Source organism: Onychostoma macrolepis, chromosome 07 (genome assembly GCF_012432095.1).
Source record: "Onychostoma macrolepis isolate SWU-2019 chromosome 07, ASM1243209v1, whole genome shotgun sequence".
NCBI classification, from domain to species: domain Eukaryota; kingdom Metazoa; phylum Chordata; class Actinopteri; order Cypriniformes; family Cyprinidae; genus Onychostoma; species Onychostoma macrolepis.
The window spans coordinates 16093212-16106368 of record NC_081161.1 but is presented as its reverse complement, the minus strand read 5'-3'; the positions used below and the strand labels follow the sequence as shown (position 1 = coordinate 16106368).

Here is a 13157-nt window from a genome sequence, read left to right as displayed (position 1 = left end):
AGGTGATTCATGCTTTCATCATTCAAGGTGATGCTGGGATTGTTTTTCCTCCACACACAAGAGATCTTTCTTAAACCAAGGAACTAATAAATAGTTTTGTATGAGCACCACAGTAACCTTTCCAAAAGCAATAAAAACAGCACCAACAATTTCAGAAATATATCCCTTAAAACAAAGTTATTTTGTCAATGACATAATGGTATTTTTGTCCCATTAATTTATTCAAAAATACAAATACATAGAATATATTCAGATTTATGTTTTACTTCTGAACAATCAATTAACTTGGATATATCTTAAATATGTAAGATAAGATGTATATCTTAAATATATAAGACATATTTAAGATATCTTTTATAGATAGATAGATAGATAGATATCCTAAAAATCTATAATTATACTCATATGTATTAAAGTTTTAAGGAAAATACATCATTACTTTAATGGATGGTTACAACACACTTTATTTAACCAATTATTTTTCTATCATCCGACAGAAATTGTTTGAAGAAGATACACAGAGGCAAATGTTGATACCAGGTGTAAACAGGGATTTAGAAGGATCACTCATGCGTTATACTGAACGAACAACCTCGTGTTAGCACACTGGACTCTTTGCCATTAGGCAAGCACCAGCCTCACATGAGAAGCCCAAGATTTATCGGGTCAACCAGGGTGCAATGCACAAAAGACTGTGCAGTGAACTGTAAAAGGCCAGCCACACTCAAATCGCTCCAGCCACTGGCATGATGATGCCCTCACACATGCTAACAATCATGCCATCTCTAATTTCATTGGTGGACATCAGCTGGACAGGTGGCCAGTCAACCAGTCGTTGGCTTCCCTGTCAAAACAGCGGCAGTTCAGGTCCGCTGGAAAGCCCCCAAATAAACAGTCTGCCACCACCCCCACCCCTCGTCAAAAAAAAAAAGGAAGAGAAAAAATAAAACAGCCAGAGGATGTCTGTCACCTCGTTGGCTGTGTGCAAAGATGACGAAAGGTACCAGAGATTGTCTATTTATGTATGAATTTCATCAAAAGCAAAAAATTGTTACTGTGCACTTCATGTATTATCGTTCTAAAACGTAACAGACAGGAGCTTTGGTGGTTTAAATTTCACAAAATGTCTTAAATATACCTAAATAACATTGTTCTACATTAATATCCTTGTTACAATTACAGCATAAGAATAAAAGCAATAATAATGGATGACTTATTTAATAAATTAATAAAAACAACAAAACTGAAGAACTGAACAGCCATATCTTTTAATGTCTACTTTCTGCACCAATAGTGTCAGAATTGCAAAACAAAATAATAATGACTGTTTTCAAACAAGTTTCCTATTTGTCGTTCAAATACACATCATTGCCAACACTGCTCTCAGCCTAGACGAGAACAGAGAATACAAACAGAGTATTGTTTTGAAAATGACACACCGTTCGTACTTTTCAGGGAAATGAACATGAAATAAAAAGCTTTTAAAATCATGCTAATTACATAACAACAGAAAAATCCAAGCGGAACGATATCACACGACAGGGTCACTTTTAGAATGATTTTTTTCCCAGCTTATGAATCATAAAAACTTTGTGAGCTAATCAGAATCCACACAACTTTAAAGAGCTTGAAGATTTAGGCAGACGACAAAACTGTAGCGTAAACTTAAAATAGAATAGTTATTTTGGTAAGACTGGTCTTTATTTATAGTTGATTCTGTCAATTTAAGTGGGGCAGAAGTAAATACTCTGTGGTGTTAGAGGGGGGGGGGGGAACACATCTATTAAGTAAGGTGACATCCAAGTAAGCTCTTTTAATGAATCGTTCAAAAAGACTCAACAGTTACCAGAGTGAATCAGTCTAAAGAATCATTTACTGAATCAGAGCAGTCACTGAATAAACACTTACTGAACTACAAGTTACTTAAAGTGATGTACACCACAAAACGAAATAACTGTACGCAAGGATTGCGAAACTTAAATAAGCTTTATTACTCACTTGTTCATATGTCGCTGCGCAAGTATTTGCAAAATAAGTGTAATAAGGTTTAATTGAATTACATAAACGTTTTAGTATATTGTTATTCTACTGAATAATTTAGGGGTGGACGGGATATCCCCGCTACAGACGCACTATTCTGTTGGAAACACTGCCATAATCACACATCGTTCAGCATTGATGCCCAAGAGTGGCACAAGCAAAGCACCGCCGTGCTAGAAATTCATTCGCGAAGGGCTCCGATTCCTAAACGTTGCCATGCTTCTTTTTCCAGTCGGGGAGCTTTAATGTCCTTAGTTGCACTTGCCATTAAATAATCATTCGTCTGCACCGAGTGAGCGACAGCAGAGCCAGCGGCTCTGTTTGGTAAACAACACTTCACAATCGAGCACATTTCCCTGCAGACAATCAATAAAACACATATGACCGCCGACAGAGCAACAAAAGCACACATTCAGATGGGAGGTGTTTTCCACTCCAATCCCAAACGAAACAAAGCCACTGTACTGCATTACTATAACCATACAATGTGCCTCTTCACCATGTGTACTAGGGACAATCCGTTAATGGGGGTTTCCCTACACAGCGATGTTGTTTATTTGGTGTTTTCAAAAAATTCCAATTATATTTTGGGATACTGCGTGGTTAGAAAGTCAATACAAAACGGTCTGGCTGGCCCTCAACTCCCCATGCAAGCACACCGCGATGGGCTCAATGCAACAACCCCACAACACACGCGCACTACATTCAAAATATAAAAACACACACTCCGCGTGCTCTTATGAAGAAGCTGAGCACAGAAATTGACAGTACACAGTCAGCACACGTGCAAAATGGAAAAGAAACCCGCCATCTTTTCATTAAACCCGTTCAAATATGAGAAAGTGTGTGAGAGCAGCTGAACTCCTGCAGCAGTCCTGAATCTCAGACTTACCCTGTCACAACAGGCGCCATCTTCCACAAACTCTCACCAAAACTCCAAGACTCGCGAGATCCTCTCTCCCAGACCCTACCAGCCGCCGAGACAACAGAAGCAGACTGGAGACTGAAGGAGCGAGGGAGAGAGAGAAAGGGGGCGGGTGACGAGGACAGAGCAAGGGGGGCAGGGTGAGTGAAAGAAAAGGGCAGACACCACAACAACAGGCGTGGGAAACTCTTCTGGTCTCGCGAGAGGAGGAAAACTCTCACCATACAGCTGAGTGAGCGAGGCTCGTGGCCTCGCGAGATTGGTGCGAAGCGCCGCGGATGGATGTTTTACAGTGCTGAAACAGTGTTTACCCTCTCATAAATAACCTCCACAGGCGGAATTGGCAAGACATTTTGACGTTGAAGCTTGAGATTTCCCAGGCTCCGGTCTGATAAGGTTTGCTTACGAGATAGTTATGGAGCTTGTTATAAAACCATTAAAATGACTGTAATGTGCAGAAATAGATTCACGTACATAATAGGCTACATACAGAAACCTTTACATTTCAATCGTGACTCCTGTGTTCACCCAAAAATTACAATTATTTTCATTTCCTCAACTTATTGTCTTTTCCGTAATGACTTTCTTTAGTGGAATAGCTAGCAGAATGTCTATGTTGCTCTTTTACATACAGTGGAAGTAAATGGTAACCATGGTTGTAAAGAAAAATTTGCAGTGATTAGCAGCCTAAAGGTGTATTCACATCCGCTAGTTCACTTGCTTTGGTCCGGAACAAATACAATGTTGATCTTTTTTGTTTGGTGTGGTTCCCTTTCACCTGCTGAAAAAAACCATAGAACCATCACAAAAAAATGTGAATGGTTTCCACTACAAATACCATTTCAAACGTTACAAACCATCAACTTTTAACCGCTATGTCCCAAAAGTGTGTTTTGGGACATATTCCATTAGGATTTATTGGTTTTAACAAGCCACCAGTAGAGATGTCCATTACAATTTCCATTAAAACCAATACAATTTCCATTAAAACCAATACAATTCCCATTATAACCAGTAAAACCATTAAACAATTTGTGATGGTGTCTATTGTTTTTTTTCAACAGGGTGCCCTTTTTGCAAGTGAACCAGAAATTGCAAACAAAACCACACATGTGTTAAGGTCATCCATTCATTGGTTCATCCATTCAACCGTACCAGAGTTTGTTTGGAAGCGGGCTGAGACCACCTCTGCAGCTGGGTCTCAGTATTTGGGCCGCATCCGAGTGCGATTGCTGTATTCACACCTGCCTAAAAGGGAACGAACTTGAGTTTGATTCAATCGAACCAAACAAGACAGGTGTGAATACACCTTAAATATCTGTCTATTCCTCACACAACAGGCATGCTTGACTTCGTCTAAGGCTAAGCTTACCAATCTGTGTGATTTGCTGCTCGCAGTCAGGGGAGGAGTTGAAACCGGAGCTATCAAGTTGGACACTTTCTGCTTCCCGTAATGATGCTTGTGCAATGTTTGCTTTCTTTATCACAGGCAAAGTGGATTAGATGTAATATTTCTCAGATTAACAAACCAGAAACACTTTTCATTTATAGTTTAATATAGTGCCTGTATGCACAAGTAGGATGTTCAAGATAAGCCTGTATTATTTAAATTCCGATATTGTGGGATGAATGTCTTTGTCAGTTTTAATGTGACAGTCATGATACAGTATAGCATGGAGATTACATGAAAAGAGATTTTGCTGTCATTAGTGAGTCTGACTAATTGTGAAACAGCTTGTGCAGCCGCTCTGGAGAAATTTCATAGAATGAGTCAGTCGACTGTTCTGAAATTGCTCTTTGGTTGCATATGTCACTGTGATGTAGGGTCATGCTACCTCTGTTTGTATACATTTTCTAACCAGCATGCTTTGCTTCAAGTTGTACGCCAGTCGGTCTGCGCAGGAAGTTGAACTCACCTAAAGCTTGTGCTCATCATCAAGTCATATGAACCAACTCGATCTCATGAAAAAACACCACTATTTTAAGAAGCAATCATTTTGTGTGAATTCGCATCATGTGAATTGTACGGAAATGTATGATCTTAGAAAAAAAAGTGTAAGCATGAAGGTCTACCCCTAACCGCACCCCTAAACCTACCTAACTGTCTGTAGGGTATAATGTGAATGAGACTGTACAAATTAGTCACCAATTTGCCGAAATGTAAAATAGATGTGAATTGCCATGATTGTATGAAACACTTTTTTTGCTTTCTTTTGCTGTTCAGAGCTTGACAGCTTCATTCTCCATCCTCTTTTGTTTCACGGAAGAGAGAGCTGCTCAGACATTCTGCTAAACATCTTTTTTCTGTTTTGCAGTCATACAGGAACAACATGAGGGTGAGTAATGATGACAGAAATCTGAAAGAAGTATTGCTTTAAAAATACTGGGGTTTTTCAAGCATCCCATGGTCTTTCTTTATAATCCTGCCGTTCTGAAGCTAGATTCTGAATTCCACTTTATCACCCGATTATTTCATGATCTCAAAACAGACTTGACAGCTCAACTGATGCCTTTTGTGCTGCTTGGCTGTGAGCTGAGTGAACTGTTCAGGAATATTAAATAGCAATCAGACTATTCACACCTGACCTCAAACTGACTTTAATCCACAGTTTTCCAATCCTTCGGATGTATTATTGATTTTTATTTGTGCATTATAATCTTTCAGACAAGAGAGAATGGAGGACCGAAAGGAAAAGGAGCATGATAAAGAAAGAAAATGTGAGAAGCAAGATAGTGGAAAAGAGTGACACGAGTACTAGGACGGATAGGTCACAGCAGAGAGAAAGAGATTTAAAAAATAAAAAAAACAGGTTTCACACAATCTGGCACTGAGCCTTCAGCCAAAGGATTCGGGGGAGGAAGCCTCATGCACCAAAGCCATTTTCCATTCCTTTCCCCAGTCTTTTTTTACGATCTGAGAAAGTAACCTCCAGTTACTCTTAGAGTTTTATAAAAACTGTAAAGTTTCCGAAATCTTTTACAGATGAAACCAGTAAATGACTGCAGAAGTGCAAGTGTTTGAGGGCCTCACAACCATTGTAACAAAAGCCTCAAGATATGTGAAATTATGATAGGGAGTGCGTGTTTCCAAGTTTAACTATTGGTTTTAAACTTTGACCCCAAAGTGTTATAAAACTAATAACATGTTTTATGGATACACACAAATATGATTTAACGTTTCCTTTAGGAATCCCCATAACTCTTTCCTCTTCCTATACACACCACAGGTTGTCAAGCTGGCCTGAGAGTTTGTTGGAAAAGTGTCTGAGACTTTGCCAAAGTTTGCCCTAAGTAACAACTATTATTTTTATTGCTATTAAAACATCATTCATTTTAATGTGTTTGCATAGCGCAACAGTATAACCATCTCTTTTCTATTTTCTCTCACCCCATATGGTGTTGGTTCAGAATTTCACTCTTTTTCATTTGAGCACCGTTACTTACTTTTCTACCTTCTCTTTCCCTGTCTTTTTCCTTCCACTCCAATATTGTTCTCTCATCTGTCTTGCAGGTCCCAAGTGATTATTTTCAATGAAAGAGACCCATCTCAGGAGCTCAATGAAGCAGACAGCATGTGCCGCCAATTCAAGCAATCATGACTGAACCACAAGTGTGCCGCCCGTAAATCCAGTGTTGATGACTGCCTGTGTATTTTGCCAAGAGAAAGACTGGTCTCCAAAGGCAAGTCCCACTCCAGCCCCCAACCAGACGATACCTTTTAACCACAGACCTGTATAGTGTGTGGATTAGGGCCGGGGCCTTACGGATTTTCAATATTCATACTCATCATAGTGGAAACAGCCCTCTGAGCAGTCACTGAGGAACTCAGAAACTTGGGAGAAACTTAATAGGAGAGATAAATTCAGCCTTCCCAATGTGCGTAATGTGGAGAGTCACATTCTTAATGTAAGGAGGGATATCGTTTTTGCTTTCTTTTTGGGGATTATTTGAATTGAGATGCTATCTGATGGACTCAACACACACACACACAGCATGTTGAAAATCATCATTATTTAAAAAGTAAGCATGCTTTGCGATCAGATAATATTTCTGTATCTGATAATGAATGCCAACAGGCATCACAAGACACCACTGACATTTTGCCGGGCTGGACTGACCTGCAGTTCAAGCAGTCAGCTGTATAAGTGTGTTCGCCTCGGGGGTCACACACAAACACACACACATAGATAGACCACAAAACACTAGGGAAAACCCACAAGAAATAGGCAGTTTAACTAATGGAGAGTCATCTTCAAAAGACCCAGGCTTCATTGGCTTCACAGACAGCCATGGCCCAAATCAGTGCCTCTCTCTTTAATGTGAGAGCAGGATGGAAAATTCATTGTAGTATGTCCGAGAACAGCTTAAAAACAGTTTAGAGAGTCTCGAATGAAATTAAAAGATGCGTTTAAGGCTCTAGGCTTTGAGTGTCGTCCCCGAGTGCACGTTCATGAATGTAAATTTGGAATATTACCTCTTTTAGTGGGAGTACACCAGCTAGGATGACGGCATCTGAGGAGAATTTCACACACACACAAATCATTATCCTATTTCATGGGTGCTCGACATTTCAAAATGTCTCATGAAACCAAAAAATTAATAAAGTGATTTAGCTCATAATTACAAGTGCCTGGTTTTCCGATTTTAGTTGTAGAGGGTAAAAGGCCAATATATTTGGTGTAGCAAATATATTTTACAGTCTGAGGAAAATAGTTGATTAAAGTTAATGACCGAATACGGCATCTCAGTTACTGTAGTTCAGCTTTAGCCTTGAGCCGTTAGCACTGATATACAAACCACTGACTATACTGAGAAATCGAGCATATCGAGATACTACTCAAAATGGCAAAAGCAAAGAAGAGAGAGACACAAGGCTAATGTTCAATTTCACAGGAATATATTTTGATAAAAAAGGAATCTGTTACCACACAAGACTGGGCTTGAGAAAAAAAGGGAAGACTAAGTAGACAGGGTTTTTATTTTTATTAACACTGCAAAAATGTATTCCACTGTACAGTTACAAAACATTTTTACAGTGCAGCTAGCCTCTGTTGAGTATGATAAGAAGTGCAAATTGGCTACCCTAAAAATGTCATGGCATTTTAGTCTTTATCTACAACGTGCTTGGATTGGTTCTTTCTAGTGGATTATTAAATTCTGCTCTTCAAATTATCTGTAATGCTTTCCACTTTGGACAAGGAAGCCAGAAGCCTTTATAAAAAGACCTTGTCAGTCGTATTATTGTGGCCATGAAGACTTCATTTATAACACCCTTTTGAAGCTTGATGAGAGGATGTCCAATGTTGCCACTGAATTACCCACTTTGGTGGTGATGATTTGAAGAGAAAACTGTATTAACAGCCAATTCTGACATTCAAGAAGATCTAAGTACAACCCGGAATTCAATTCGAATATAACAAATGTTTAAACGGAGAAATTTTACACTTTTATCCACTAAATGAGCTCATTTCAAATTTGATGCCCGCTACAGGTCTCAAAAAAGTTGGCATGGGGACAACAAAGGGCTGAAAAAGCAAGAAATTTTGAAAAGATTCAGCTAGGAGAACATCTAGCAACTAATTAAATTAACTGACATCAGGTCTGTAACATGATTAGCTATAAAAGGGATGTCTTAGAGAGGCAGAGTCTCTCAGAAGTAAAGATGGGCAGAGGCTCTTCAATCTGTGAAAGAGTGCGTAAAAAGATTGTAGAATACTTTAAAAACAACGTTCCTCAACGTCAAATTGCAAAGGCTTTGCAAATCTCATCATCTACAGTGCATAACATCATCAAAAGATTCAGAGAAACTGGAGAAATCTCTGTGCGTAAGGGACAAGCCCGAAGACCTTTGTTGGATGCCCGTGGTCTTCGGGCCCTCAGACGACACTGCATCACTCATCGCCATGATTCTGTCATTGACATTACTAAACGGGCCCAGGAATACTTCCAGAAACCACTGTCATAAACACAATCCGCCGTGCCATCTACAGATGCCAACTAAAGCTCTATCATGCAAAAAGGAAGCCATATGTGAACATGGTCCAGAAGCGCCGTCGTGTCCTGTGGGCCAAGGCTCATTTAAAATGGACTGTTTCAAAGTGGAAAAGTGTTCTATGGTCAGATGAGTCCAAATTTGACATTCTTGTTGGAAATCACGGATGCCGTGACCTCCAGGCTAAAGAGGAGGGAGACCTTCCAGCATGTTATCAGTGTTCAGTTCAAAAGCCAGCATATCTGATGGTATGGGGGTGCATAAGTGCATACGGTATGGGCAGCTTGCATGTTTTGGAAGGCACTATGAATGCTGAAAGGTATGCAGAGGTTTTAGAGCAACATATGCTCCCCTCCAGACGACGTCTATTTCAGCAGGACAATGCAAAACCACATACTGCAGCTATTACAACAGCATGGCTTCGTAGTAGAAGACTCCGAGTGCTGAATTGGCCTGCCTGCAGTCCAGATCTTTCACCTATAGAGAACATTTGGTGCATCATTAAGCGAAAAATACGTCAAAGACAACCACAAACTCTTCAGCAGTTGGAAACCAAAGCAAGAATGGGACCAAATTCCAACACCAAAACTCCAGAAACCCATAACCTCGATGCCCAGATGTCTTCAAACTGTTTTGAAAAGAAGAGGAGATGCTACACCATGGTAAACATGTCCCCGTACCAACTATTTTCAGACCTGTAGCAGGCATCAAATTTGAAATGAGCTCATTTTGTCCATCAATTTTTTGAATTTCTCAGTTTAAACATATGTTGTGTTATCTATGTTTTATTGTGAATAAAATATTGGCTCATGTGATTTGAAAGTCTTTTAGTTTTCATTTTATTCAAATTTAACAAACGTCCCAACATTTCCGGAATTCGGGTTCTAGATGTTCTTGCAGGTAATGCAATTCTCCTCTGCCTTGCTGGAAGTTGTGAGTTTTGACCATTATTTCTACCATTTTATGGCTCTAAAAGACCAATGAAGTCATTATAGTATACAGTAGATATCGTCTTTCTTTATAATTGTGACTAGCTGACATTGAGATTCATTATTCAAAGAATCACGAAGGAACTGAATCCGAACATGTGGCGACTTGTACACTGATGTTCACTCTGGGTAACGTCATGCCCTAAAAAATACAAGCATGTGCAGGAATAATGCAGTCTAACATTTAGATGTTTTCAATCTCATTTATTTATTTCTGAAAACCGCTGTGAATGGAATTGTGTTTGTCATCAGGATGCGGTTGGAACATCAGGGCTTAATATGCAGTATTGTGGTCAGTGCAGCTCAAATCTGAGTATTTGCATGGTTACTGTGTCAGTTAGATGAGAAATGTAAGCCATTGAGTTAAACGATGTATCAGAACTGGACTGTTTTTGCGACTTGGAGATGCAGTGTCTCCGCATGTCTTGTTAAGGCCTGCACAGACGTCTTGAATGTCTCTCTGCTTTGCACAGAAGTAACAATGTGGTGTGAACATATAACTGTGCACTGCAAGCTGCATTCTGTCCTATTCCAGTAATTAAAACAGGCTCACACAGGCCTCTTGTCATCTGTTTAACTGTGCAGCAAGGCCAGTGTCATATCAAGCTGTGAAGCACACTAATGCCTTTAACAGCACTCTGACAGCATAATCACAGAGTCTACATGGAGATGAAACCCAGCATTTATGATACTTCATTAAAAATATGCTCTCAGCTATTATGCCATTCATAAAGAACCATCTGTCTTGCTTTAAATGGAAACCATTCCTTAAAACTGTGCAAGTTTAAAGTGAAAAAAAAAAAAATTAAATTTGAATGAAATTAACAGATGCAGTAAATTGATCAAGGACACATAAAATTACAAGTGACAGTAAAGACTGTCAGTTTTAATGACCAGTGCACAAAATAATTTGTATAGATCATAAAATAAATGATGTTTTGCTACAGTTTGAAATGTACGGCAACATTTCTCTTCAGTCTTCATTGTTTCGTGGAAGGAGAGAGTTTGCAAAGGCAGCGTGAAATCGTTGACAGCAGCAGAATTTCCTCATGTAGGAGGTGGGGTGGGGAACGAGACAGCCAAGAGAACCTGTCAAAACTTTGACCCAGTTCTCCCTCCTTGAAACGCATATAAAACCGACATCTCAGTTTTAGCAAGACCTACATTCAATTTACCACATTCTGTTACAATTTGCTTGTCTTCCACACTTGACATGCCATGCATTCGCATGTGCCACACATTGCTCTGTTTTTCTCCTAGAAGTCAATGCACACACGGCACATACTGTGAGGACCTTGACCCTGCTGTTGGACAGGAAGAACTGTAGTGATTATGATCACTGACCCTGTCTGTAAGCTTTCTGGCTGAAGCTCTGCTGATCCTAAAAGAGGCCCCGGAAATGTCTACAGTGGGTACAGCACATCCCCTTTGCACTGAGAGATAGAGATGGAGAGGAAGAGGGGGAGAGGAACAGCCAACACAAATGAGAGGTGACGGGAATGGTTTGTGTGTATCTCTACAGTTGTCTTTGGAGTGCTGTGCACAATATTATGCTGTACTGAGCTGTTTAGTTCCTGTCTATTTTTTATGAGAAATTTGCAGACAACACAAATGGTTATTCTCATATTGAATATGGTGAAATTGAAAGGATGAATGTTTAATTTGAGATTTCAGTCAATGCAAACTCTTTGAAAAGAAATAAAGTAGAAGGAAGTGGATAAAAGTTAAATTTTCAATCTCCAGACAAAACTACTAATTGTTTTGTTTTGTTTTGTACTTGTTTATTCATTTTTTTTTTTTTTTTACTTTTTAAAGAAACTGGATTTAAAAAATTGTTTAACTTTTCAGAGAGAAATCAGATTGTTTTGCTTTGTTTTGTTTGTTAACACTATTTGTTTATTCCATTATTGTTATTTTACGTTTTAAGTCAAGGAAACTGGATTAAAAATAATAATAATAATAATTTATAAAAGTTTTTTATCCTTTCAGAGAGAAATGATCTCCAAACAAAACTGCTAACTAATTGTTTTGTTGTTTTGTTTGTTTTAACACTACTTGTTTATTCCATTATTTAACGTTTTAAGTAAAAGAGACTGGATAAAAATTATGTTGTTTTGTTTTGTTTGTTAATACTACTTTTGTTTTTGTTTTGTTTTGTTTGTTAACACAATTAGTTTATTCTATTATTGTTATTTTACTTTTGAAGTCAATGAAACTGGGTTAAAAATCATATTAATTTATTAGTAGTATTTATTTATTTACGTACTGTTCAGAGGGAAATGATCTTGGACAAATAAAAGAGACACATAAACATATCTCTTTTTATGTCTTTTAATTAATTAATTTTTTTGTTTGTTTTTTATATTTTATTTCATCTTTGTTTTATTTTACTCTGTTATTTTATTTGTTTAAACTATTTTTTATACCATCTTTTACTGTTTTGCCTTTTTGTTTTTGGCACTGCTTTACAATCCAAATGTACAGTTTTGGTCATGCCTGTAAAGTAAATTGAAATTGAGAGAGAAGGATAGAAAGAGAGGACATGAAGAGAGGTGGGGCTAGAGGGGGAACGTTTTCTCAGACAATGTGACATGGCACACGTTATTAATTCTGGCTGAGTGGACAGCCTGCCCCGCCATCTGCTTAGGTCACCCCCACTCGCTGGGGTCGGCGTCTCAACCCTCGTCTCCCCCCCCCCACACACCACAACAGACAACGGAACAGCACTGCGTGCCTCTCTGCACACAATGCGCCCAACCTGTTCGAAAGGAAGAAGAGATGGAGGGAGGGAGGAGGCTGTCGGGTCGTGGGGAACAATGGCCTGTCAGGTGAACGACCGACACAAGTTAATATACATTACAAAAGGCCATCCAGCCGCCTTTGCATTTGAGCTTGGCGTTGCCGGCCATGCTGTTATATTCTGAAGCATCTCCTCCCTCTCTTTCAATCTCGCACACACACGCACGCACGCTCCTCTTCGCGTGGCAAGGCGAGTGTGTGGGCGGGGAGGGATGTCAAGGGGAAGGGTGTGTATATGCATGCGCATGTGTGTGTGTGTGTGTGTGTGTGTGCAAATCCAACTCTCCACATTCATGACATCATCTGTTGTTCTCTCTCTTTCTTAATCACAATGATTTATGATACTGTTTGGGTGTCTATCTCAACCACATTTGAGGTTAATTAGTACTCAACTCTAAATTTTAATGACCCA

At 39.1% G+C, this 13157-nt stretch overlaps 1 protein-coding gene and 1 long non-coding RNA gene across 2 annotated transcripts in view; one reads left to right on the top strand and one right to left on the bottom strand.

Moving 5' to 3' along the window:
- The window catches only part of rbpjb (recombination signal binding protein for immunoglobulin kappa J region b), a 51498-nt gene extending 48369 nt beyond the window's left edge, over positions 1–3129 (bottom strand). The window contains exon 1 of the mRNA XM_058780539.1: positions 2933–3129. Within this exon, the coding sequence (XP_058636522.1) occupies positions 2933–2952 (20 nt within the window). The 5' untranslated portion in view covers positions 2953–3129. The remainder of the gene's footprint in view (positions 1–2932) is intronic.
- A 2076-nt stretch (positions 3130–5205) lies between these two features.
- On the top strand, positions 5206–6911 carry LOC131545007 (uncharacterized). The gene is made up of 3 exons (XR_009272294.1): positions 5206–5301; positions 6193–6256; positions 6477–6911. It is a non-coding gene; the product is annotated as an uncharacterized LOC131545007 (long non-coding RNA).
- Positions 6912–13157: the final 6246 nt, after the last annotated feature.